Source organism: Lissotriton helveticus, chromosome 4_1, assembly GCF_964261635.1.
Source record: "Lissotriton helveticus chromosome 4_1, aLisHel1.1, whole genome shotgun sequence".
Lineage (NCBI taxonomy): Eukaryota > Metazoa > Chordata > Amphibia > Caudata > Salamandridae > Lissotriton > Lissotriton helveticus.
Genome location: NC_136063.1, coordinates 2124729424 through 2124754152, shown reverse-complemented (window position 1 = coordinate 2124754152; position 24729 = coordinate 2124729424). Strand labels below are relative to the sequence as shown.

At 43.4% G+C, this 24729-nt stretch overlaps 1 protein-coding gene across 1 annotated transcript in view; it reads left to right on the top strand.

Moving 5' to 3' along the window:
- The window catches only part of LHFPL1 (LHFPL tetraspan subfamily member 1), a 269752-nt gene that overhangs the window by 198932 nt on the left and 46091 nt on the right, over positions 1 to 24729 (top strand). The window contains exon 3 of the mRNA XM_078688816.1: positions 1556 to 1654. Coding sequence (XP_078544942.1) covers positions 1556 to 1654 — 99 coding nt within the window. The remainder of the gene's footprint in view (positions 1 to 1555; positions 1655 to 24729) is intronic.

Genomic DNA, 24729 nt, shown 5'->3' with positions numbered 1-24729 from the left:
TACACTGTTTTCAAATGTGCCTATAAAGATTATATGAATTAAAATACATAACAACGTCCTAAGTAGGAACAGATTGAAATGTTAACTAGGTCAATGGCATAGTTGGAGAGAGAAGAAATGAAAGCTCAGAGGCAAAGAACAATGGTTATTAGGGATAGATAAGAACCCTGAACACCAGGGGTGGGGATAGTATAGCCCACTTCAAAGCTTGGTATAAAACCAGGTATAAATATTGGACTTCCTGAGACACTTATCAGGTCACCTCTGGACCTGTGGAAGACTCAGAAAAAAGACTGCTCTGCAGCCCTGCTCATGGAAGGACTGTCCTGCTGTTGCCTGCTGCAGTAAGGACTGCCCCACTGCCCTACTGCCTGAGGAAGGAAGAATGGACCTGCTCCTTCAACTCACAACCACCAGAGTGACTTCAAGGGCTAGCTGGCTTTCCTCCTGTGTGAGATACAGGGGCATCACAAGCTCCAGAGACCTGATGTGCATATGCTCAGCTGCGCAGACCCAACTGGACCTGCCTGTGCCCAACTGCTGGCCTCTGCTGGAGTGAGAACTGATCCCTACGCGGTCCCCCTCAGGTCCTGGACCCTCGGTTGGTATCAGAGTGTACTCTTCCCTGCCCAACTGTGGTTTCCCCCAGAACCTGCCCGAAGCAACCTCGCATCGAAGCACCTTGCGGTTCCTGACTGGTGGCCTCATCTGAACTGGCGCAGCGCAGTGCAACTCAATGCTGCATCTCCCTATTGGTGGCCTCATCGAAACACATGCAACTCGATGTAGTGCGACGCAGTACTTCACATCTCAGCCCAAGTACAAGCAGGTACACTGTCCAGTTGGCCGAACTTGGTCCTGCACCTGGCCTGTGTTCCATTGCAGTTGATTTGAACTTGTTCCTGTGCGACCAGATAGCCATAGTTGATGCTTTGTGCTTTGTGGTGCTATTTTTTACTTAAGTGTTTGAAATTGCATATCTCCAGCTTTGTAGTTTGGACTTTTTGTTGTTTTGATATCATTTTATGTATTACAATATGCTCTATTTTTCTACATTAGTGTGGGATTTTTATTGAGTTATGTTTTCACTTTATTACTATTTGTGCGTGAATATTTTACACATTACCTCTCAGTTTATTCTGACTGTTTTTGTGCCAAGCTACCAGTGGGTTAGGCACAGGTTAATTTGTTGACTTTTATGGTTCACCCTGACAAGGATTGTGGTTGTTGCTTGAGAAGGATTCTCACCACCGACCCCAAGAATAACCCAGTTTCTTACAGATCCGATGCCTAATTTGAAGCCCAAGGCCACCAGTTCACATACAAGCACCAAAGCGCTAAGATGCCCAAGGTCAAAAGTGCGCTTTACAAAACTACAAATCAAATCAAATCAAATCAAATGCACGCTGACAACAATATTTAGGAAAGTGTTTCTCCACGTTTGTTTAATGAAAGACTTATGACTTTTGAGATATTTTTCTCCTAAACCATGTATAAGGGTAGAGCTGTATTTGATTCTAAATTTGCAATATGTTTTCTCTTTTTGCCTTTAAAGGACTCCTCATAGGCTCAGGCTGTGCCTTGTATCCCTTAGGATGGAACAGCCCAGAGATTAAGCAGACTTGTGGGAATGCCTCTAATCAGTTTTACTTAGGTAAGTGCAACTTTGTAGCTAAGATGCAAGATGCGCAAATTGCAAACGGTTACGTGTTGGATTCAAAGGTAGAAAAAATATGAATGCGATTGACAATTACTGTTGGACTTATTTGAATGTAGATGCAAGCAGCTGTGTTATTAATAGAGTCCCCCATAATCGTTCACTCAACAACTTTGTTATCTGCCATGAAATATGACTACTTGGTGAAATCGGTGATAGTAGTTATTGGTTATGATGTTGTAGCCTTAATTCTCCAGTTATGTTTTTACTATTTCCCCACTACTATTTTATTACCATAGCCAACAACAATCCCCTACCATCTCTCCTCACCCACCAGGACCTCTCTCCATCATTAAACAACACTCATCACCATCACCTTAAACAGTCTGGCCGTCCTTTTTATCCTCTCACAACAATCCTGTGCACACGTCGACAGTATCTGCAGAGCAATTTATCTGTATCATAATAACACGTGTTTCACCTGGGGAAGTACCCCAAGACTTCTTCAGGGCTGAAAGGATGTGCAAAAAAATGCCTCAGACAGAACAAACCAACAATGGTCATAAGATTATGTGTAAAGCGACCAGTGTCTGGCAAGTGAGCACCCTACATGACATAATAAACCTGTGTTACAGTATCATATGCGTCCGCATGTCAAGTGCTGGACCCCTCGTGGATGGTCAGAAGTGCTAGTGAACACAGGTGGTGTGACATGTTACAATAACATATTGTTTATTGCCCGGTGACAAGGGAATAGTGGCGTGATTGATATAAGAAAAAGAAAGAAAGAAACCTCAATGAAAAGGAAGGGCGAGAGGGAGATTAGAGCTGAGAAAGAAGGAAAAAGGAAAAAGGAAAAGGACGTATGTTGTTGCAACACCCATGAAAGGGCCAGATGGTCAGGGTAGCCTGCTATTATGGATGACCACAAATTAATGTGTAAGTGAGTATGCAGGAAAGATAACTAATGAAGCACGCAAGCCAGAGCGGAAGGAAGGGGCCCCGTGCGCGCAAGGTGGAGACTAGACAAGGACATAGTCCAAACATGCTTCTGGGACCGCGCACCGTGGTGCTGAGACGCATCTAAGCTTGGAGTACTAGCGTAATGTCATAATAACAATGCACGATGGCACAGTCCTACCTTATGGCAATATGAAAGTAATATTGATCTAAGGGAAATGAGAAAAATTAGGAAAAAGAAAGTCAGGAGTAGGTCCGAGTATCCCCAATAGAACGTAAGGAATGTGGGATGAAAAGAGAGGTAACTCACCTCTTTGCCGGTTATACATCCGTCCCGGCTGGCGAAGGGAAGTGAGTATTTCTTAACAATGTGATGGGTCCAGAGTGTAGACCATGAAGTGGAGCCAAGAGTAAGGGCTTCACTGTAAGAGAGGACTTGAGCGTAAGTCACTATATTTGAGGGTAATACGAGCGTGGGTAGGGGGTGAGACAAAGTCATATTACTGTAGGCAAGAGCGAGATGGGACCTCGTAGGGTATCCCGGCCATGATGGAGTGAGCCCCAATGGGTCTACGAATGGAAATTATCACCCGCCACTCTCATCTACAATAAGGAAATGAGACAATATTGAGTGCCTGGTGAATGTGGAAAGGGAATAACGGATCTACCTTGAAATGTAGTGCTTAAGTCCAAGGCTGCGTGCAGAGAAGCTAAACTTTTTAAAGGTGCACCCTGCGCAATGAAGGAAAGTGCGCTGCTCGTGTAATGCAGCCCCAGGTGTCATCGCATGCATAACTCCAAGTGGCCTCTCTCAATGTCATCCTTACCCACATTAACTACTGTATCTGTCTTCACCTAACTGACCATGCAACAATGTCCCACCCATGCCTCTAAATGTTCCACCAAACAGATACCACTCTTTTGTACTGTATGCTTACAGTACAACAATGTTACAAATGTTACAATGCCCTAGAAATACAGATGTACATGTATTAAGTCATCCTCTTCGGCTTTGGAGCATTGAGGGTTGGGAACATCTTTTCTCAGGTCTTGCTTCAAAGTTTTGCTTACAATGAAAATGAGAACGATAAACATTTGAGAGACATTCCGAAAAGCCACCAAATACTGCTGCAATCATGTCAGGAAACCTCCTGTGGATTCAAATGGGGTAAGGGTTGAGCAGCCAGCTAGAGTGTGTTTTAGAAAATCAGATTGATGGAGGAAAGCAGCCTCATACCAGAAATGAGCTGTGGTAGGATTTCCACAAAGTTCAGCTACTGCCTAATAAGAAAAATAAGTTTCCTCTGGGAAATCAGGGCTTACCTTTGGAAGCAGAGGCCTAAGTAAAGATTTTCCCTCGAGAAAATGTGGGTACAGTATTTTAGCTGCAGCAAACTAGCATTAAAGTTAAAAAACAGATCTCAGAATTCCAATACCAACTCTAGAACTACAAAATCGGGTCAAATGACCAAATAAAGGGGCTAATTATGATGGCAGAAAAATAGCCACTGCCTGGCCTGCGGTAGCGATCGTTCCCCCTTTGTCATGATATTTACCCTCCGCCACATTATGATGGCGGTGGGTATGGCGGCAGACGGAAAGTGCGTCTTCTGTTTTTCCGCTGGTAGCAATCGTCACGATTGCCTGGCGGAGCGGTCAGCATGCTCACAATGGCGGCAGAGCCTAGCAGGCTCCACCTGCACAATTATGATGCTGGCGGAAACCAGCCTTTCCGTGGCGGTTGAACCTCCATTGAAAGGCTGGTGGAGAATGTCTTCAGGGGCCAGTTGCGGACCCCGCTTGCGTTGTTGGTAGGTGAGGGTGCACTGGGGGGTACCCATGGTACCACCCTACATTTCCCTGCACCAAGTAGCACAACATGCTCTTTTAACATTGCGGCGGTGCTGCTGTCAGCAGACACCGCCACAATGTTAAAGGTGCGGAATCTGACTGCAGCGGTGGCGGTCCCATCATAAATGTATATGCAGGACCGCCGCACGCATGGAGGTCGGACCCGCTACAGTGGCGGTCCAAGTCCACCCGCCATCGTAATAAGCCCCAAGTAATTGGGTAAATAATCGAAAAAGTGGGTCATTAAGGGCATACTTGATGGGATCAGGCAGTGCTTAATTTGTAATAAAAACATAAGTGCCAGTGCCCTCGTCTGGAGCCCACAGCAGGTTGCACTGCCCATTGCCACTTTTAGCACTGCAAATGACAGCACCAACACACCTACTAACCATCACAGTTCTACAAGTGTAACAATTGAGACTCTTCCAGGCCACCCAAAGCTATAAAAAAAATGGCTAGGGTGGCAGATAATAGTCATTTTTAATGTGTTTTGAATAAATAAGCATCTGATATTGTGATAACATCTAAATTAGACAAACAGTGCCACTATGTGGCTGACTGTCATAGGGGCAGACAATTAGGTGTTGGTGCTGAGCACTGGAAACCACTGGTTCAAATGAAAGACTGCTAGACCTAGGCACCCTCCACATCTGACCAGCAATGGAGCTAGGTTGTGTATAGCCTCAGGATAGTTCCCAGACAAGATCTAAGGAGGGGTACTCCTTTGCACTGTTTGCGGCTAACAGGCGAGGGGGGAGATTTGTGTAAGGGAGAGTGGTTAATTTACCCAACAATTTTACATTTAGATTTATAAACTCTTTCAAAACTCATAATACAGCGGAGCAAGGCTGACTACTGCGATGAGACATGGTTTCACAAGTGTTGAATACTTTCTTTTAATAGCTGTGTGGTAGCCTTCAGCATCAAGCTCAAAATCTCTAAGCAGGACAAACAATGAACAAGTGCCCAATGAGGTTGTGCCTGAAAGTCAAAGAAGGTGAACATTTGAAACAGAACATTACACTCTACTCAAACAGGACAGCAAAGAATAAGGCTGACAGAAGAGCCAACCCCCAGATTCATCATGCTCCTCTTTTGCGAGTCCTTAATAGCGATTTTTAAGGAATCGTTATTAAAGACTCGCAAAACGGGATGCATGTAGAATTCGCAAAATTTATTGCGATTTCTACTGCTTCCTTATTTGCGATTCGCTAATTGCTAATCGCAAATAAGGAATGACTCCCCATGGGGAGTCATTCCTTATTTGCGATTAGCAATTAGCGAATCGCAAATAAGGAAGCGATTTCAAGGGTGCCAGGGTGTCCAAAGGACACTATGTAGCACCCCTGAAATGGTAATTTACACTGGTGTTGCGCACACACATGTCCAAAGGACATGTGTGTGTGTAACATACAACTTAGAAAAATGCACTAAAGTGCATTTTTCTAAGTTTTCGCTATTTACCACGAAGTCAGACTTCGCGGTAAGTAGTGGCCCCAGATTGCGAATTCGCAATTCTAAAATGGTTCATGAATTGCATTTAAGGAATCTCAAATTGAGATTCCTTAAATGCAATTCTTCGCAATTTAGCGATTTCAAAATGTGCGATTTTTGCATTTGGGATGATGAATCCCAAATGCAAAAAAAGCGCTCGCAAAGGGCCAGATTCGCAGAATCTGGCCCTTTGCGAGCCGATTTTGGCTTCATGAATCTGGCCCCAAGTCTTAAGCTTTTGTCAGAACTTAAGCTGTGATTTCTTAAGGTGCCATGATACAGAAAGGATAGTCCAGAGCTTTGCAGCACAAGTTGCTAAACTCCGTCTGTCAATCATTTGCTCATGGTATGTTGGAACAGTCAATAGGTTGGGCGAGGATGATCAAAGTGTTCTTCTGGGGAAGTAAAATTGAAGATGTCTACTGATACATGCTGGGAGAGTCACTTATTACTGCTCTATGTACAATGCAGAGGAGTTAAAGTGAACCTTCTGCTTGATGGGAATCCAATGTAATTTCTGCAACAGCGAAAGTGTGCAGATGGGCAGCTGCATTCCGTACAACCTGTTGTTTACCTGAGAAAATTGTGATATAGTGGCTTAGCATCATGAAGGTGTGATCCTATAAGGGCTGCAACTAACATATGCTTGCAGTCCGGAGATACATGAGCAAGGATCTTTTCAGTAGTTTGAGATACTATGTGAAGGATGACCCGAGAGATGAGACTTGAGGTGCTAAGTCAAATGGGAATCAACGTTCAACCACAAGCTGTTCACCAGCTTGGAAAGTGCGTGAAGAGGCTCATCTCAGACGGTCAATAAGTGCCAAGCGGGCTGAGTGCATTGGGGGATTATTCTCTAATCTCACTAATAGTTGGGTACCATCAGCATATATGTATGAGGTAATGCTCATCTCTGTTAGAGCATTCACCAAAGGGCTAACATAGACATTGAATAAGTGTGGAGAAAGTGAGGATCCCTGAGAGACCCCACAATTTACAGATAACTTTTGATCAGAGTAGGATGCTAACTCGACTGCCTGGGTCCAACCACATTAAAGCAGTTCCCTCAATGCCTGGTGCTTTAACATGGTACAAAATGATGGCATGATCGGCCATGTCAAAAGTGGCAGACATGCAATTCGATCAAGGTGTTGACATATCCAGATCTTACTCTACCATGAGATCACCTAGAATAGAAAGAAGAACGGACTCAGAGGTGTCGGCCGGCGAAATTCAGTCCATATATTATTCAGACAGTAGTTGTCCTATAGATGCCCTGTGATTGCTTAGAAAATAATTACGTCTTAACGCCACCAAAATATACCTTTTCTGTCTGCTGAGGCCATCGATGTCAGTGGGAGATGGGCTCCACAAACACTCTGTTTAGGATTACAGCAAACTGTTGTACATAGTGTTTCGCTCTAGTGTTTATAGAACCTTTTATTAGAATACTTCATATGCAGAATGTACTTTCCCCTCATGTTCTACTGTGGGGACTTCTGTTCTCAACCTTCAAGATATGTTCCTGTGTATGCTTATTTACTACAACTTTTTGGCGACAATTACCCACCGTGTAAGCAGTTCCTGGTTTGAGCAGCCTACAACAAGAGCGGGCTAAAGGAATTCTGCTGTTTCATCGCTACCTCTAGTCAAGAACTTGACCTTCAAGAAGTGTTCATCCTCGTAGGTCAGCTACTCGTTCTTTGTTTACTTGACTTTTATTGATTTACAACGGCAGACACCCCTACTAACTGCGCTTAAGTTCCGCACTTAGCAGCTTGACTGTAGTAGCGCACGGCAACTCGAGCGTGTAAGCTCATTATTGGATCTCATGTTTTCAGCAGCGCGTAATACAAGACGGTGTGAGTGTATTTTGGGTCATTGTACTTTACAAAGTTCGTCTACTCACCGCCCTGTACGTTGTATATGGTTGGCTAGCAGCGATCCTCTCTGTTCCCTTGCCACTGTCCAATTGATGACGCGTGTGGAACGCATCTGGGAGTTAGCGAAGGTTTTCCTGCGTAGTGAAGTTCTTCAAACGTTTTAATCTTTCGCTCCTGTGACGCCTCTTCGCGGAGATACGTCGACCTTGGCTCTCACGCAGCTTATGTCATTACGGCTGACGTGGCGGCCATTTTAAGTTTGTTTCAGTTGCCATGACAACAGCTTCCAGTCTACGCGTCCAAGTTAATGCGTCTACAATTTCTTCGGCGATATACACGCCGGTGTATATCTGAACCTTCTCCTTTGCAGCATTGTTTCTACGCCTATTTACACGCAGATGTCTAGGCGGGTCATCCAAAAGAGGACATTCTGGTGTTAACAGCTTTGTTTTTGGTCATCCAAGATATTTGTCTCATCGGCGATACACACACCATTGTGTATCCAGTACCTGTCGGCGATACACACGCCAATTACTCCATTTACATCGACGATACACATGTCTATTGTGTATCTAACATCTTTCGGCGATACACACGCCACTGTGCGAATCTTCAGGTATTTGACATTTTGACCGCTATTATTGTTTTATACAACTCTTTTCTGTATTGTTGAAGCCAGATGCATTGACTTGTACTTGCAAATCTGTAGTATTTCTTATTCATTCTTAGTTTGTTGTTTTAAGTACCATGTCTACACAAACTGTCTCACAGAATTGCACAGTAGTTCTTCCTCCAAGTTTTCTTCAGGATCCTGGACAACCCAGCATATCGTGGGGGGACTGGTTTCCAATGTTTGAGAATTATATAGATGCTCTGGACGCATAAGAATTTTCTGCAAAATGCAAGAAAACTCTTTTGTTAAGTTGTTTAGGTAAGGAGGGGCAGCGTGTTTTTAAATTTCTTCCTCAAGCCCTTCAAGCTAACGGTCAACCTCTTCCGGATCAATACAAAGAAGCTGTTTCACACCTAGAAGTCAGATACGCTAAGGAGGAGAACTTAGTTATGAATAGGTACAAATTCTATACTAATAGCCAAAGAACTGGAGTGTCTATTGATGATTTTGTGTCAAGATTGAGGGAGATGACTGTCAAATGTAAGTTCGGTAATATGACTGATGAATTAATTAGGGACCAGCTCATAGTTCAGTGTAATGATAAGAAAATCCAAGAACGTTTATGGGCGGCAAAAAATCTAAACTTACAATCTGCTATTGAATTAGCAAAAATAGTTGAAGAGTCAGAAGGCTGCATAAAGGAGTTAGAGAAAAGGTCATCTTCGAGTGATGTCAATGAAGTTTCTGTTCGTGAATTGTCTGGTCACTCTTTGTGTGATGACGAACAAAGTGAGGTAGCAGCTGTCAAGAACAAAAAGTTTGTTAAGAAAGTTTTGCCACTGAAAGTTTCCGGGTTTTCAAAGCTTTCTAGTACTAAGTTATGTAATAGGTGTGGCATTAATATTAATTCTTCTTGTCTAAAATCTAAATTTTGTTTTGCTGCCAAACAGGAGTGTCTTAAATGTGGTCGGATAGGTCATTACACTGTGTAAAAGTAAAACCTCTCTCCACTGTTGCTAGTGTGCAGGAGATTACACGTATGGATGATGATGAGTACAGAATATTGGTAGTAGATTCTGATCAATCTGGTGACGATGAACAAGATAAGCGTAGGAATAGACCCAAAGCATTATTCACAATCGATGATCAGAACATTCACTTGATTTTAGATACTGGCTCACGGTACACTATCATTCCTAATGTCTTGTTTGCACGAATGTGGAGAAAAAGGGCTTTTCTTCCCAAAGACATTTCTCCCGGGGGCTACCAGGGAGAGCCTTTAGATATTCTTGGTTACTTTGAGGCAAGTATCAAGTTTTCTCATTGGCAGATTCATGGAAAAGTTTATGTATCTGATTCTGGACCTGCTATTTTGATTTGATTGATTTGATTTGATTTAGAACTTGTATAGTGCATACTGTCACCCTACGGGTATCCTGGCGCTTCAGACTGACAGACTATGACCAGAGTGGAACAGGTCGCAACAGAGAAGGATAGAGGAGCCGAGATTTAGGCCTTAGGAAAAAGACACGTTTTTAGGTTCCTGCGGAACTCTAACAAGGAGTTGACTTGTCTAAGGTTCTGAGGGAGTTCATTCCATAACCGTGCGCCGGCCACGCTAAATGCCCTTCCTCCTAACCTCAAACGTTTAAACTGGGGAATCGTCAGCAGGCAAGCACTGGAGGAGCGGAGCTGCCATGTGGGGCGATACCATGTGAACCTTTCCTGAAGGGGAACGGGGCCTAACTCATGCACCGCTCTGAAGACCATGCACAGAGTTTTGAAATGGACCCTCTCCCTGATAGGCAGCCAGTGTAGCTCTCTCAAAGCCAAGGTAGAGGAGGAACTCCGTGACCTACCAAGGGCCAGTTGAGCTGCTGCAGACTGGATTCTTTGCAGTCCCTGGAGAATATATGCAGGGGTCCCCAAATATAGGGAGTTGCAATAGTCCAGCCTGCTTCCCACAGTGCTTCTTACCACCAGAGAACGAGACTCTTTAGGTTATAAGGGGAGCATTTTCAGTAGCATGCGAATTAGGGCAAAGCAAACACTGGCGGTCTTGCTTGCCTGTGATTCCATCTGGAGGTCGTCATCAAACATCACACATTTGGGGTCGGTTCACCAGTATGATCTTAGCATTATAGTCAATCCCCGTGCCAACTCACAAGTTATGGCCATTGAAGATGGTGATATAGATTCTATACTTTCCAACTCTAATGATGTGTTTCGTGAGGGGTTAGGTCGCCTTAAGGGTTATTCTCACAAAATAATTCTGAGAAAAAATTCAATTCCCACACAACACAAAGTTAGACGTATTCCTATTGTAGTGAGGCATGAAGTTAAACACCTTATTGATGAAATGTTAACTAATGGAGTTATAGAACCCATTGAAGCATCTCCATGGATTTCTCCCATTGTAGTCACGAAGAAGTCGGATGGAAAACTCCGCTTCTGTGTTGATTTGCGATCACTAAATCAGTGTGTAGTTGCTGACACTTTTCCCTTGCCCAACATTAATGAATTGGTTACAACCCTAAATGCTGCTAAGTTCTTCTCCAAGGTTGATCTTAGGAGTGCCTATCACCAGATTGACTTACATAAAGACTCTAAGCATTTAACTGCCTTTATCACTCAATGGGGTACTCACCAATTTACATTCCTCCCTATTGGCCTAAATTCTGCAGCCAGTGTTTTTCAAAGGATGGTTTCAAATATTCTTGAGGGGTTAGGAAACGTAGTTTATTTCCAAGATGATATTTTGATCTATGGTCAATCAGTTGAACAGCATATTACTACTCTTAAAATTGTTTTATATAAGTTATCTTCTGTTGGCCTCACTCTCCGCAAAGATAAGTGTACATTTTTAGTTGATCAAATTGATTATTTGGGTTACACTGTCACGGCTTCTGGAGTAAAACCTAAGAAAGATTTGTGTATGGCTATTCACTCAGCACCCCAGCCAAAAGACAAAGATCAATTACGCTCATTTATGGTGCTTATTGAGTATTATTCTAAATTTGTTAAAAAAATTTCAGATAAAACTGCTTGCATGAGGTCTTTACTCAAACGTGGTGTGAGTTTCTCGTGGAGTCCTCAACTTCAAGAATGTTTTTACAATATAAAGGAAGACATTTGTAATGCGAAAATATTATCTCCTTTTAATGTACATAACAAATCTATTGTTACTGTTGATGCAAGTGCGACAGGTTTGGGTGCTACGCTTTCACAGGTCAAAGGGAGTACTGAATTTACCATCACCTTTGCTTTTAGGACTCTCACTGACTCTGAGAAAAATTACTCAGTCATTGAGAGGGAAGCATTAGCTGCTTCATGGGCAGTAGAATATTTCAGAACGTATCTTTGGGGCATGAAATTTATATTGAGAACAGATCATAACCCTCTTTTAAAAGTTCTCTCTCCAGGTGGTACTAGTAAAGGCTCAGCTAGACTTGTGAAACTTGCTGCTAGGCTCCAAGAATTTCAATATTCCGTTGAATATATTCAAGGTTGGAAGAATATACAGGCAGATTGCCTCTCCAGAATGTCTCTAGATTGGCATATTGTTCATGATCCTCTTCTCTTTGAAGGTACTGATGACATTGCTGTTGCTTCTATAGAAGATGCTGTATTTGTTGGAAAAGGTGCTTTCCAGGCTAACGATTGGGAGAGAGAGATGATCAATCATCATACTCTTCAAGAAGTCATCAGACTTCTTAAACTTGGCCCTAGAAGGGAAAGCTCAGTTCCAGTATCAGTGAGACCTTTCTTCAAAGTGTCGGATGATCTCTCTATCATCAATAATAACATTTTAGTTAAGGATGAAAAGTTTATACCTCCTTTTGGGCTTAGGAACAAACTTTTGGGCTTAGCTCACGAAGGCCATTTAGGTCAAACTCGTACTCAACGCCGCCTTAAGATTCATTTTTGGTGGCCAGGCATTGACTCCCAAATAGTTGAGTGGGTGGAGAATTGTGTCACTTGCAGGGAGGGCGAGAAGAGGCTCAAAGTAGGACCCAAATGTCATGAGGCTCACATAAAAAATCCTGGTTCACCTTGGCACACAATCTGGCTAGACTTCATCGGTCCTATGGGTGAACTCAATGAAAGAGACAGATTTGCTATTGTGGTGGTTGATGTTTTTTCAAAATGGCTCGTTATTGAGTTTACCAACATTGTTACCACCGACACTACTATTACATTTTTAGGTAATCTTTTTAAGGATGAAGGTCATCCCTCCGTTATCATTACTGATAATGGCACACAGCTAACCTCAAATGAAATGCAAACATTTCTGAAAGATTGTGGTGTATCTCACCATCGCACTTCCCCGTACAATCCCCAGGGCCACGGAATTTGTGAAAGGGCTAACAAAGTGGTCAAAGGCATCATTCAAATGGCCTCCAGTAATGGTCACTCTGGGCCCGATTCACAGAATGAACTTAAGACTAAATCCTAAACTTACTACTATTTGGTATTCACAGAATGCACTTACTACTTTCGGGATTCACAGAGTGAACTTACTACTTTCGGTATTCACAGAATAGATTTAAGACTACTAACTCTAAGTCCGAAATCGGGGAGTAAATTCCGGCCCGGAGGCGGAGCTTGCGGCCCGGAGGCGGAGCTTCCGGCTCGGAGGTGGGGATTTTTGCCATGCTGAAATCTCCAACTCTGGGCCGCAAGCTCCGACTCCGGGCCGGAAGCTCCGCCTCCGGGCCGGAAGCTCCGCCTCCGGGCCGGAATTTACTCCCCGATTTCAGACTTAGAGTTAGTAGTCTTAAATCTATTCTGTGAATACCGAAAGTAGTAAGTTCACTCTGTGAATCCCGAAAGTAGTAAGTGCATTCTGTGAATACCAAATAGTAGTAAGTTTAGGATTTAGTCTTAAATTCATTCTGTGAATCGGGCCCTCTGTAAGGAAAATGGTTAATGAAATGTTATTTAACTATCGCACTACTCCTTTGCTTCATGATCAACGTTCTCCTTTTCAGATTATGAGAGGGAGAACTCCTAGCTTGAAATTGCCTCCAGGTTGGATGAAACAAGTTGTTACTTTCCAAACTAAAGATTTGGTTCTTCCCTCTATTACAAAGACATCTTCTCCTTTTCTAGTGGGTGACTTGGTCAAAATTAAAACTGGCAGGGTGAAAAAAGGTCTTTCTAAGTTTAAAGGGCCTTTTACTGTTAAGAAAGTTCTTGATCATTGTGTCTATTACAAAGACATCTTCTCCTTTTCTAGTGGGTGACTTGGTCAAAATTAAAACTGGCAGGGTGAAAAAAGGTCTTTCTAAGTTTAAAGGGCCTTTTACTGTTAAGAAAGTTCTTGATCATTGTGTCATTCTCAATAATAGTGAGTGTTGGAATTTTAGAAGGGTAGCTCTTTACAGGAGGAATACTGGAGTTTCTGTTAAGAGTGATGTTTCTCCTTCTATTAATTCTAGCGGGTATCTTCTTGCAGCTCGTTCACCAGTGCAGCCCATTCCTGTAGTTCATACTAGTGAACTTCAGGATGTGGGTGGTGGAGATGCCCCAGTACCTGAGGGTTGTTCTTCTCAAACTCTCAACTCACTTCCTGCCGAGATATATAATGCGGTACAAAAGGGGGTGGTGATGGACGGAGCATCTGAACCAATCAAACACTCACAACCAGTCAACAGATCTGGGTTTAATCCATCACCGTTCTTTAACCCACTTTGCCACCCCAGTTCAGACATGGCCATATGCAAATCAGTCTGACCCTGTGCCTCATGGGAACAGTCCAGCCCGAACTGCCAAGCCATGCCTTCCCTGGACCAGAAACAAGCTTCCGAGGACCTATAAGGATCATACTCAAAGATCTCGCAGACCACCAACTTACTTCCAAGATTTTGTGTGTTAATTTATCAAATTCTTAAATTTCTTCTTCCTGAAATACACATCCATTGTATTCTAACGTCTTGTAGAATACCAATTCAAGATTTTGGGTGTAAATTTATTTATTTGGTTAATCCATGATTGTTATTTACTCTTTTGTCATCTTAAAAAATAGAAAGGAAGAAGATGTGTTGTACATAGTGTTTCACTCTAGTGTTTATAGAACCTTTTATTAGAATACTTCATATGCAGAATATACTTTGCCCTCATGTTCTACTGTGGGGACTTCCGTTCTATGACAGTTACTGGTGGCTGTTGTAGAGGAGAGTCCGCTCTTGTTATTCCTCTGTAACTTATTAAAGACTCAACCTTCAAGATATGTTCCTGCGTATGCTTATTTACTACACAAACCTTCAGAAGCAACTGGTCCTACAAGTTTTCCCAAAGGCAGCACTGCCTACTCTGCTGCAGGGACCTTTTTCCTAGTTACCGATGGCTTCATCTGGAACAGTGACTCTACCCTCTTTTTGTAGCGTGGAATGTGGGCAGCTTCTGTGGCCCTCAGATAAGCCTTTCTGAGTCTAACATACGGGGGATATTAGGTGCATTGTACTGCGTTGCAAGACCAGAAATGGGTCTAAAATATGTATGACACCAGTTTTACCTAAACCTTTTCTCATTTCCCATTTTTAAAAGAGGACAACTAAAGAGATGTTTCCATATGCAAGCAGTCTCAAATAGAGAAATAACAGTGGCCACTTTAGAGCTTCCCAGGGACCTTCACAAAACCATCATGTAGCACAGCGACAGTTCGCCCCTATGTATTTTTTTATGGTCTGCTGAAAGGCATAGAAACTTACACCTACATCTCTGCTTCCAATCCTGTGGCTCCACTGGAAAGAGGGGGACAGTATATGAATACAGTGAAGATGTCCATGATAAAGAATTGATGCTATAGAATTTAGATTATGGAATCTTCAATTCAATATTTATGAATATTAATGAACCACATGTTTATCTCATCCTATAGGTGGTAGAAAAAGGTAATTATAAGAACACTTGAGATGCATTTGTACTCATTTATCGATTGTAACGCTACGTCACCCAGGTTTCATTACTACAACGAAAGAAGTTTTGCCCATGATATTGTTGGAATGCCTTGAAATACAACTATATCCTCCCGTAGCCAAAGGTTGCCAGAAAACCATCACCACTTTTCTCTTGTTGGTTACCAGGATTACAGTATATATATGTGGCTTATCAATGTTCGACGAGGTGGACCTTAGGGGTTGAGTCTTTAGCTCTTATCAAAACGTCCACATGGGTGGGTCTTTGTTTGAAATTGTTTGTGTTATTCTCCACAGCACAAAGAAAGAGATCCAACACATATCTGGGGTTACCATCCTCTCTATGGTCAACATGACTTTGCATGTGTGCAGTGATGGATCCTCCGCTAAGGCGGAGGAGCGTCGCCCACTGCTTGAACTGCGAGCTGAATACAAAAAATAAAATCATATTATCATTTAGTTTTCTGTATTAAGCTTGCATCTGAAGCCAGGAGGGCAGGGCTGGGCTCCCCGCGTCAGAGGGGGAGGAGTGGTGGCAGCACCTAAAGTGCACATGATGGTTTGGTCGGCCGTCTCGGGCCGTACAAACAGACATGTGCACTCTGCATGTTCTCTACCCAGGCTGTATAACAACCTACATGGAGAACATGCACAGCCTGCCAGCCCCCATCTGAGCTCCGAACCATGGCGCTCAGACCAATCACAACCCTGCTAAGACAGCATTGTTATTGGTCAGGGGATTGTGGGAAGCTGTGTGCTTCCTGCTTAAGAAGGACTGAGGAAGAAGAGGCAGTGGCCGGCGATATAGGTAGGTGCTTTATATTGTATTTCCCCCCCACCTATTCGGTAACGGCCACTACTGCATGTGTGACTTCTCGTTCACAAGGAGAAGTCAAAGAAAGCATCTGCTTTGTATTTCAAATAATGCCCAGTCTAATGAGTGCAGACACCCTATTGGGTTGCTAATGAATAAAAAAAGAAGAATCCTTTCTTATTTTAAACAGGCTTAGCACACCTGTCTGAGAGACTGAGCCACAATGGTAACTTACACTTTTAAGTAAGTTTACTACTTTTTGGTATTTACAAACTGCACTTTTAATAGAATTTTTGTTACATTACTATTTAAATTCAAAATAGGTTATTAAATATTTGGTGCCTAATTGCATCAGAAGCAAACCCACACCTTAGTGGGTATTGCTATCTAATAATGTAGCGTAACCTTCTTTAATGTACTCAGGTAAATGTTGCATCCACTCAGGGGCTCTTGTTTTGGAGCTACACACAGGCAGGCCTGAGTTCGTGGCTGCTCCAGGGCCTTCAGAAGCAAAGAATCACCATTGCGGCTGCAAAAGTCCTCCAGTCTCTCTTTGAGCCTTGCGATTGCACCAAACTTCATCATACGCAACCAACACCAAGGAGTCCATACTCATGTTCAGTATCTCCCCCAATAGGCATGGTACTGTCTTTCCTGTACTGCACTGAAAATGAAGTTCATACAACAGATAAAGGAATACAAAGAAAACATTCACTGACGTTCTGTGGTAGGGAATTATACATAGCACAGATTTGCTTTTTATTGTCATTAGAGCCAAGTCACATTTAGCCTGGAACTAATGTATAAATATGTTGCTGCTACAAACCATTAAACTTTTAGGGAATTGCCCATGAATGGACTATCTTAGGTCACAAACAGTTATCAGCAACCAGCAACAGGCTGGACAGAGCTAGAATGGGGGCACGGGGATGGGCAGAGAGATGGTTCCGAATAAGTGGAGGTAGGTAAGTATTTCCAAACAGTGGCTCTTAGCTTCTAAGTTGTCAGTTAGTGACAAAGGGCTTGTCAATTAGCTGCCATCAGGAAGCTGTGCCTTCAATTGCTGCTTGTGCAAGGGCACCCATGAATGATACTCAACCACCGCCCATTTCTTGCTGGAGCACAGTGCAGGTGCCTCAATAATTCTCCAGCTCTAGGAACAGGCCTGTTTTTTGTATGTTCACCTCCATTTTTCTCGAGTTATGCTGCTATTTATTCGATGTTGTGCACTGGGACACTGGTAACTAGGTCTCCGTACATGTGCTATGACCAGTAAAGCAAGCCAGAATTAGCTACACTCATGATTGGCATATTTACCTTGCATATGAATCATTAGTTCATGGTACTCGGGCCTGTAATTTCGATATCATTAGTGCACTGCAGCACATGTTGTGCCACCACAAAAGTGACAATACAAGGCATGTCTCCAGGTCTGCCCTTGCAGCCTAGGTAGGCAGTTTTAAAAATGCCAATTTGACCTGATAAAATAATGCTTTTGCCAGTCCTAAGCGTTCCTTTCTATTAATGATACATCACCCTTAAGATACACTTTAAATGCCCATAGGGCAGGCTGCATGGTATTTCAAAAGCAGGACATGCATACTTTATATTTTATATGTCCTGGCAGTGAAAACCACCAAAGCCTTTTTTCCTATGGCAAGACTAATTTTCTCATATAGAAAAGCACTGGGTTACATTAGAACACTTTATAATGCTTAACTTCATTTTGGGAAGTAGCTAGAAAAATGATTTAAATGCTCATATAAATAGTAATTTAACAGCCAACTTAATAGTCGGATTTGATATTACTGTTTTAAAAATTACACTTTTATAAAGTTTAAATTTTGCCGCCTGAGCCAAATGTGCTTCTTGCAAATGTTTATTGTCACGCTGGAGTTGAACGGCTCCTGGATTAGGTGTGAAGTGGCTCGCAGAGCTGAGATAAAGGGAAAGAGGTTGACCTTCCCCTGACTGGATGGCTATCTGGGCTGAGTCCAAAACCTTAATTAACTTCAAAGGATCTCTGCCTTATCACAGGCAGATGTAGTTCACACCAGGGTCAGCCCCCTCTATTGTCCTGCTAGCCAGCCAGGCACTAATGTCAATGGGAGAGGAGCTGCCCTCAGAACTGGCTTTGAGTGATACCAAGGGAGGGGTGCTCATTATCTTGGCTATGCTTGTGGATGGGCTCGTGGAGCTTTGCACAGGGGAAGAAAGGTTCTACCAACTGGGGGCCAGATTTACAATAAGTAGCGCATCCCTGCATGTTAGCAGTGATGCACCAGTTATTTTGCGTGATGTAAAAAAACCCTTGCGCCACCATGGATGCGCCGCATTTACAATGCGGAACACCGTGGCGCAAGGATAGACAGATGTATGACGCATCTGTTGGCGTAAGGGTGACGCAGTGCTGGAGTCGTGTCACAAGCGCGACGCAAGTCCAGCACTGCTCAGGGGCGGCCTATACTTGCTGTGCTGCATCACTCCTTACGCCTGCTTCAAGCAGGCATAAGGCTTTGACGCAGCTGGGTCGTAAAAGTGACTCCATGAAAATCTTGTAGATTTCACTGCGACACTTATACGGGGCTTGCTTGCGACAGAACGCCCACACTGCATACATTATACCTGACGCAGGTATAATGTAGCGCAGGGCTTTACAAGGTGACGCATCTCCCTAAATGTGTCACGTTGTAAATGTCGCATAGTGACGCATTGTTTACGACGCCGCTGGGTCACAGGAGTGACGCAACAGTGTCGCAAAGATGTCTCAAGGGGCTTGTAAATCAGCCCCTTAGTTTTAGGTAGAGAAGGGCATTGTGGGATACTTTACAGTACAACACATAGGAAGTGCTGAAAAAGTGGGGAGGGTCACCCCTGGGAACTATACCCCATTGGTTAGGGAGCAGCCAGATGTTTACCCCACACCCAGGCTTGCACTGGGCACAAATGTGGCACCCCTAGTACCCTCTTCTGAACTCTTTTTGACCTGCCCCCTAGGGGCTGGGCCTGCAACCACTTGTACCCAGGACTGAGAAGTGGACTCCAAGGGTCAATTGGCTAACCTCTTGTTAAGCTACAGAAACAGAAAAGCTGCAAGAAGCCCACCTTTCTGCAGACCCCAGCTGATTAGTTCCAATGGGACCTGCCCTGAATTCTGCTGGTGGCCTCTACAAGAGTGAGTAATATTCTCTGAATAGCCCCCCTACGTTTCTGGGGACCTCAGATAAGTCTTAGAGTGTATTCCTCCAGCCTAGGCCTAAAACCTGAAAGTTAGAATCCGACTTTCAAAAAAGAAACTAAGTCCCATAGTTATGAAGCCTTTGAGTTGTCCAAGCATCATGCATGATGATGTAAGGACAACATAAAGGCTCCAGTACTATTTCCAAAGCCACGAATTGCCTGACTTGTATGGCCTACATGGCTTTGTAAAGGAATGTAACGCAAGACACCTGATTGTGCTGTGTTATGTTATATTTCAACTTGGGAGGCATTCCACGGGTGGAGCATGGCCATTCCCATGCATCCACCCATAGATTTTTTGCATGTTTTTAGGTTTACAAAGATTTCTAAACCTGGGAATGCATCAAAATGATAACGCCTTCCCAAGTACATTCATTGTTGATAAATAACAAAATAGTTTTCCTTTGCTTCCATTCAAGACAATATTTTCAATTGTGGGTGAATAACATTTTGAGTTGGATTGGCTGAATGTGACAGTTTTCTTTTTAGGCGGAGGATTCAAGACCTCTTGTATATACTTTAGTATATACTTATATGTGGATGTACTTTTTGGGTCTGGAGATCAGCCCTATGACTTGTCCGCTTCCACTTAGGGACTTTTTTTCTGTTCAACTGACTCTATGTAACTTTCTTGATAGAATACGACCAGTAGAGGTCAGTAAAATACCAGAATTGCTGTCTGCTGAGGGACTTTCTTTTTTCTTTTTCTGACAACAGCCTCAATTTAACTTTCTTGATAGAAAACAATCAGCAGAGGTCAGTAAAATGCCAGAATCACTTTAGCATTCACTAGATTCCAGTCCATAGAAATGGTCTTCCACGAGCACCCAAAGACAATAATATTTTTTTCAAATCGTGTATTTTCAGTGATATGACCACCAAAGGCCCTGATTTTATATTAAAAACAGAGCTTTGGACTATACCATTTCCCACTGAAAGGCAATATTTCTCTCCATGTGTTCCCATACCTGGCGTGTCACACAGTTTGGTGCTTACTTTCCCTCCATGTTAAAGAGCAGTAGATGTTTCAGCACCCAGGCTTATGTGCTGCATAGCTAAATACATATAAAGTCCCAAAGGCGAGACCAATTGCATTGCAAATGCTTGTTTTAAGAGATTTTCAATTTTCGATCAGACCCCTTTTATATATCGATGTTCATTAAAACATTGAAATAGCTTGAAAAAAATGCCACAGCCCCTAACAATTTATTTTTAGGTACATAATATAGCACATATTTGCCTACTTTGCCTCAAAAATTGCTTTTCGTTGTGTAATTTAATCAACCATGCCTTCAATTTGGTCCTACATTTCTGTATAATTCCAGAAGAGTGATTATATAATATCCAGATCGCCACCACTGCAGGGCAAGCAGAAAGGAGGTGAGGCGGTGTATTATTCCCCTGGCCTCCTGCTTTGTCTGGGTCGCCATTTCGAGCTGGTCAATCTAAATATACATTTTACATTATGCATGCCCTATTTATTTATGGTGGCCAACACGGCTTAAACCACGAGATGGCGGCAGACACTCGAGTTGCTGTGCTTTCACTTTACTTGAGGACTTTTGTTCAACTTAGAAACAGGTGCTTGTCACATGTGAGACCTGGAATCGCTTTTATGACCCGGACCAGTTCAGAACGCCATAACGCACTATACAGCAGACTTTGCAAGTGTATTTTTCTGAAACTGATAGGTTTGTGAAGTCTTTAATAAAGGGAGGTTTTAGGGCAAGGTACTTCTAAAAAGCTGCCTCGCAGGTATACTACTGGAATATCAAGCACTGAATATTGTGCTAAAAAAACAAAGTCGCCTGAATATCAACTATAAAGGCATTGTGAAGGTAAGTATAGCAGGTAAGTATAGATTTACTGTACCTAACGCATCCTTGTACCGTGAGAGCATCCTTGCAGGAAGTGTCTTGGGCGCCACAGTGTCACTTCTTCTAGGACAACAACAAAGGGGGATGGGTCCCTGACCGGAACTAGGAAGGACCCGTTTAAGTACAGAAACAACAATAACCTAGATTCCAAAGTCACTTCATCTCCATTCATTTAAGGGAGAAAGAACCACACTATTTTCTGCTGGTGGTTGGGTTATTTATTTTACCCAAATTCTTTCAATTTTATTCTTATATAATAAAAGGGGCAACTGTTCTTCACAGATTTGCACACACAAATTTTTACCAACAAACATTTACAGTAACATACTATTTCCTACATATAACGGTAGTCAGTGAGACAAAAATAAATTCACATAATCAATGAAACGAATAAGTTAAAAAAATCATTACACAGAGTATTCACAATCACTGTTAATAATCCAATGTGGAACGCAAGAAATGGTATTAAGCAAGACAAATCAATTGCTAAAGCAATTGATTTGTCTTGCTTAATACCATTTCTTGCGTTCCACATTGGATTATTGAATTATTGATTATGTGAATTTATTTTTGTCTCACTGACTACCGTTATATGTAGGAAATAGTATGTTACTGTAAATGTTTGTTGGTAAACATTTGTGTGTGCTAATCTGTGAAGAACAGTTGCCCCTTTTATTATATAAGAATAAAATTGAAAGAATTTGGGTAAAATAAATAACCCAACCACCAGCAGAAAATAGTGTGGTTCTTTCTCCCTTAAATGAATGGAGATGAAGTGACTTTGGAATCTAGGTTATTGTTGTTTCTGTACTTCTTCTAGGACGGCAGAATCTTTGCACCTACCCTGCCTTTATATCATGCATCGAGTTCCTTCACTCAACCAAACAGCAAATACTACAACAAGATAAGTAACTTTTTCCAGCCATTGAAACCTCTTCCAGCCTTCTGCTTCCTCGTCCAGTGCCTGCTGGTCAGGCCTTGGGACCTCCCGCTGAGGGCGCCTCCTGTTCGAGCCTTTCCAAGTCTTTCTTGTACCCGGTGTGTGATACAGAGCTGCACTGTAGAGGGAAACAGGATGGATTCAACATGAGATATCACCTTGTCAGATAAGGATGCTGACATCTCATCAGCACCTCCATCTTAGTTGTGGATGTTAACATTTCATCAGCACCTCCATCTAAGAGGCGGATGCTGACATTTTATTAGCACCTCCACCTTACATCTGGATGCTGACACCTTAGCAGCACTTCCACCTCATCAGCACCTCCACCTCAGAGGTGTATCAATATTTCATCATCTCCACCTCCTAGGATGCGGACATTGACATTTCATCAGCACCGCCTCCTCAGATGTGGATGCTGACACCTTAGCAGCACTTCCACCTCAGCAGCACCTCCACCTCAGAGGTGTATCAATATTTCATCATCTCCACCTCCTAGGATGCGGACATTGACATTTCATCAGCACCTCCTCCTCAGATGTGGATGCTGACACCTTAGCAGCACTTCCACCTCATCAGCACCTCCACCTCAGAGGTGTATCAATATTTCATCATCTCCATCTCCTAGGATGCGGACATTGACATTTCATCAGCACCTCCTCCTCAGATGTGGATGCTGACACCTTAGCAGCACATCCGCCTTATCAACACCTCCTCCTCAGATGTGGATGCTGACACCTTAGCAGCACATCCGCCTCATCAGCACCTCCTCCTCAGATGTGGATGCTGACACCTTAGCAGCACATCCGCCTCATCAGCACCTCCTCCTCAGTTGTGGATGCTGGCATCTCATACGCACCTCCAGCTATACTCGTGATGTCGCATTATAATCTTGGGTCCACTGATGAGAATCTAGTGATGTTACAGAATTTCGACATTGCATAAAATAGGCGTTTGGATACAGCGGTCGCAACTCCTTACACAGCCACAGTCCTGCAGCACAAACTCCATCAGTGTCACTGACTTTGCCCAATCGAATATCCCTAGGTGCCCTATCCCGTACTTTTACTGCCCTTAACACCCGCTGTCGCCCCTCTCTCTGTTGACTGTTTCTCTTTCTGTTACGACTTTTTCTTCAGCCAGTGATTTGAATCATGGGCACTGACTTACTAAACCCAATGACCACTGAATGATTCACTCAACACAATGAAAGAACTTCACCGAACCTGGCTCAGACGTTATTTCTATTTCTATTTCTATTTAGGGGGTTTTATAGAGCGCTTGGTGACGCACAGCGGCGTGTCCCCGCGCTAATGAGCTAATGTCTACCAGAACTGACAAATGCAGAAGATTACTGTGAAAATAGAGCAGTCTTCAGCTTGGCTCTAAAGAGTGTTTCTGAGGGTTCTAGTCGCAGTGCCATTGGCAGCTTGTTCCATCTGGATGCTGCAAGGAGCCTAAAAGATCTTCCACCCATCCGGGCTCTGGACACCTTAGGAATTGACAGGAGTCCTGAACCGGAAGATCTCAGAGAGCGAGACGGCTCATAGGGTGTCAGCAATCCTTTCAAAGGGAGCGGAGCTCTCCCGTTGATGATCCGGTGGCACGTGCACAGGGCTTTGAATTCCACCCTGCTGCGAATCGGGAGCCAGTGCAGGGACCGGAGGGCCGCTGCGGAGCCCGCTCTTCTAGGTAGTCTAAGCACTAGTCTAGCAGCGGCATTCTGGAGAACCTGGAGACGGCTCAAGTTCTTTTCCAAGGTTCCTAAATAGAGAAGATTGCCGTAATCCATCTTTGACGTGACTAGTGCATGCACCAGAGTTTGGCGGGCTCTGATAGGTAAGAATTTTAATACCTTCCTGAGACTTTTGAGGGTCCCAAAGCATGATCCAGCCACCTGATTGATCTGAGGACCAAAGGCAAGGTCAGAATCAAACCAAATGCCCAGGTTCTTTGCTTTCTGGCAAGGGGAAGGTAGTGGGCCCAGGCACGGTGGCCACCACGCCGACGTCCACGCAGATTGGCCTCCCCCCACTACCAGTACCTCGGTCTTGCTTCCGTTGAGTTTGAGGCAATTGGCGGACATCCAGGCCGCGAGATCTTGCATGCAAGCTCTGAAGATGTCCGCCGAAGGACCGGGGGTACGTGATAGGGAGATGACCAACTGCGTGTCGTCGGCATATGATACCATTTGGAGGCCGTAACTCTCTACCAAGGTAGCAATCGGGGCGACATAAAGATTAAAAAGAGTAGGGCTCAGGGATGAGCCCTGCGGCACCCCCTGATCCAGAGAGATGCGATCAGAGTAATGGTCACCCTGCCTCACTTGGAAACCCCGGCCTGTAAGAAATGAGTAAATGAGTATTATCCTATTATTTTGTTGACCTTACCTTTACTTGCCTTTTTTGTGCTTGAAGTGAAGAATTGCTTTTTTGCTAAAAATCTAATCTTGTATTTTGCACGACAAATGAACTGTTTTA